Source organism: Nelumbo nucifera, chromosome 5 (genome assembly GCF_055504915.1).
Source record: "Nelumbo nucifera cultivar China Antique chromosome 5, China Antique-T2T, whole genome shotgun sequence".
In the NCBI taxonomy this organism is placed as follows: Eukaryota; Viridiplantae; Streptophyta; class Magnoliopsida; order Proteales; family Nelumbonaceae; genus Nelumbo; species Nelumbo nucifera.
The window spans coordinates 54142669-54146665 of record NC_142653.1 but is presented as its reverse complement, the minus strand read 5'-3'; the positions used below and the strand labels follow the sequence as shown (position 1 = coordinate 54146665).

Genomic DNA, 3997 nt, shown 5'->3' with positions numbered 1-3997 from the left:
AAGATGGAAAGTAGCCAAAGCTCACCTTATATTAATCTACTGTTTAGTTTGTCATTTACTAATTTGAACCCGCTATAATCCTTCTGGAGAGGACTTGGAGTTAAAGTTGGCTAATTCATCCTAGGGCAGAATTAAGAATACCAGCTTAAAAGGGTTTAAGGGAACAATTTTAGTTAGCTAGGTTTCATCTTCAGAAAGAAAAATCAAAGGGAAAGTTATATTTGCTAGTGGACCCTGTCTTCCGTAATTTTAGTGTCATTAAGAGCAAAAGCATAGGTCCAGACTTACTACCTATAAAAAATTAACCTGATGATTAAATGATGTTAATTTTCCATAGAATTGCTTTTTTCCTTTTGAATGGTCTTTATTTAATCCTTCCAAAAGAACTGGAATGATTAATGAACAAAAGACACTTCATATAGTCCATCTTTCTCAATGGCGTTCTATTGACATCCTTTTGCAACTGATATTGCTTAATTTATATTTCTCATCAACCTATAATTTCATGCATCTTCGCTTTGGCTTTACTTTTTCCTTTTATGCCTCGGAAGCACACAATGTATAGTTCTTTCCTAGTGTTGGTAATATTGAAATTTATCCTTAAGGGGGCATTCTTTTTCTAGATTTTGAAAGGGTGAAAGTTGGTCAATCAGATTTTGATTCCCATTGACCAAAAAATACATATTTTTTTTTTCGGATTTATATGGGGATTAAGGAAAGTTTATTTTTCCGGGTATACCCATCTCCTAGGTGGGTAAATAATTTTACCATTTGGAGGAAAAGTTAACACTTGAATGAGACAAAAATGCCCCTTTAATATTGGATTTTTATGGTTAAAATGGTCATTACCATATTTACATGGGAAATAAAAGAACATGGGCAAATACACTTACTCAGGTAAGGATTTCCTGGAAAACACTTACCTGGGTAAATAACTTACCAAAAAGTGAAGGGAGCCTAAGTACACTTAGGCAGGTAAATGTTTTCTTGTTAAATTCACTTATCCATGTTTATTTAATTCTCATATAAATAATAAAATTCCATTTTTACCCATAAAAATTAATATTAAAATGGATAAAATTGTCATACCATGTTGTGCAAGGTGGTTAAATAACTTCCTCACATTTTACCATGGAGCCCATTCTAAGGAACAACTTCAATAGGCACATATATACATGTATTTGCCAAATAAATAAATTGATAAAATCATAAAATAAATATTAGGTTGGCATTAGGGTTCTTAACTTCTTTGTTGGAACTTCCGCTTATATTGGTGGTAGGAAAATAAGACATAGTATTGTTGCTTCAACCTTCCTTTGCATTTAGAGAGCACAACAGTTTAACATTCAAAACAGAAAGCATCCAGTAATGAATGTTTATTTAGAGAAGATGACAATGGAAATATTATACCATGGCCAACCTTTTCTAATCCTAGGTCTATCTTCATTTGCCATGAACAAGCTAGCTAGCATAGAACAATGCAGCTCATTCTATATTAACGCGCATATATTAGATGAACTTTAGTTCACGGACCGGAAACTGTGAACCAGTTCCGACATGAGGCACCACCGTCTGATCATCTCCACCACGATGGTCTTGTCCAGATGGTTTCATATCTTCCATGAACCAGTTTTTCCTTTGCAATGCTTCTATCACCATGGACACCTCTGATCCTCTCTTCTCCTTCGCCTCTGGACGCCAAACGCTCCTCTCATCAACCCCGATGTGTTGCGAAGCTGTCTTCCTAAGTTGTTGAATCCTCTCGTCGATTAACTTCATCTTCTCATCGACTAACCGTGCCATATCGTTCAGATCCTCGACGCTCATACTCTGCAAATCCTTACCTGCCAAGCTCTGGTTCATGAGCAGTGTCATCTCATTGACCCTGTTCTTCTTCTTCTTCCTCTCCAGCATCCTCTTCAATCTGTGTATGCTCTGCCTTAGGAATTCTTCCTGGTTCATCATCCTCCTCCTTTTCTCCATATCAGGCATGGTATGAAACCTTGAGAGCACCTGACAGGCATCCTGTGGGGATGGCCAAACATCCGGCTTGGTGTCATAGGGACCATAAATGATCGCACAAGCACTAACCCCACATAGGCTGCCAAGTTCTTGCACTTTCTTGAACAGATTTTTCTTCCTTTTCTTGAAGCTAGTTTTCCTATTACAGGGGTCGGCAATCTGTTCAAGTTTAACCTTTCCCCTTGGTCCTCCTGACCCCCTCGCCATGACTAGGACAGACTGTTGGAAAGGGAAATGGGGTGATAGGTTTTCTGGGGTGTTTTGTCTGTAACAATGGCGTTAAATATAGAGGCGAAGAGACATGAAAGAATATCAGTAGAAGATATTCTTGGAGACTACCAAAGAAAGCAGTAGAGGTAGAGATTAATATAGGCAGTTTTGATGTGAGAAGGGTGTAGGTTAAGAATCTCTGAGTGGAAAGAGATGAAATACGGTTAGTCATTAAGTAGGTCTGTAGGTGGGTTTGTTGGAGGATTCTTTTTCGCTGCAAGTTTGTTGGAGGATAGAATTTGCTTTACTAGGACAGGCCATTTTTCCTTAATTAGTATTCTAAGAAAGGACAGAGACCGTGGGCCTTGCAAGGGTGTGCACAATTACACCTTATACACAAATTTATGTACAGAGAGAGAGAGAGAGCTTGTGACCTAAAATCGAATTAGTGAAGCAATTTTCGGAGTGGGCGTATCTACATTCAAATTTCAAAATACCAAGAATTACTTGTTTCCATGATGGGCTGTTGTCTCATGCAATTTACCCTCCCCCTACGGTACACAGCCTATGATTAGAAAGGGTTCGATGGCGGAAAGACATGATAGTGGAAAAATATAACACATCTGCATTAGGGTGCAGGGCCTCAACTCGAGCCCCATGAGATCCAATCCGAAATTTTGCATGAGTTGGGCCCCAGTTTTTGGGCTTTGGGTTGGGCCTGGGCCAGAAAAATTGGGCCCAACCTGAACTTGGATTGGGCTTGAGTTGACGTACATCTTGGATAGCCCGAATCTACCTGAAGAAATATATGCATATAGTCCTTTTTTATCACATAAAATATCTTTTCCAATTATATATAAACACTAGCGAGATTTGTGCGATGCACGGTGTTTGTTAAGTTAAAGATAAACAATAGAGACATGTAAGAGTATACAATTGTTTTATATAATAATTAATAGTCATTTATATTTTATATACTACTTTCAATAATTTTTTTACAATACAAAAGTAACAATAATTAATTTTATATAGGATTGTTTATCAAACTTATAAGGAATGGCAATTTTTTCCATTTCCCTGATCCTTGTGGAGATCTACCCCGAATGGGGCGAATGACGCAGAACGGAAACGAAACACGTGAGAGAGAAAAGAGCAGAAGTCAAATTTTAGGAAGAAGAATTCTTCACTAAACAATTAAATGAAAATTGATAACAAGAGAACTGCCTTGGCCTTCCCCTAGCTACTCTTTATATAGGCATACACCCTTATGTCACCTAATCTGAAAAAACTCCATAATAGAATCCTATTAAAACTCCTTAAAAAATTAAATCCTAATCTAAGAAAACACTCCAAAATATAATCATACTAAAATCCTTTAAAAGGAAAGTCCTATTTGAATATAAATTTGAAGTAATGTTATCTTGGTAAAAACGAACTAAGATGGAAACTCTGAGATGACGCCAACTTGGTAAAAATGTACTAAGATAGAATTCCTGTGATGATGCTATGTCGGTAAATATTTACTAAGCTGGGTCGGTGGCATCATTTCTGCTTCTTATGTGTCTTGGAATGGTCACAACTTGCATAGAACTTTTCGACCTTCTCTTGTATTGCATCATCCTCCCCGAGTTGGGGAGAATTTATCATCGGATTCAAGTCATCATCTGACTAACCACCAACATAAGGTACTAAGTGTTTGACATTGAAAATATCATGAGTACATATATGGCTAGGTAGCTTTTTTCTATACGCATTCTCATTGATG

At 37.2% G+C, this 3997-nt stretch overlaps 1 protein-coding gene across 1 annotated transcript; it reads right to left on the bottom strand.

The window, feature by feature from the left end:
* Positions 1-1509: 1509 nt before the first annotated feature.
* On the bottom strand, positions 1510-2229 carry LOC104596890 (agamous-like MADS-box protein AGL80). The gene has a single exon (XM_010258209.1). It carries the CDS (start codon positions 2227-2229, stop codon positions 1510-1512), a length of 720 nt encoding a protein of 239 aa, XP_010256511.1.
* Positions 2230-3997: the final 1768 nt, after the last annotated feature.

Excerpts from the sequence above, each read along its gene's own strand:
- LOC104596890 (XM_010258209.1), bottom strand. The coding sequence starts at position 2,229 with ATGGCGAGGGGGTCAGGAGGACCAAGGGGAAAGGTTAAACTTGAACAG.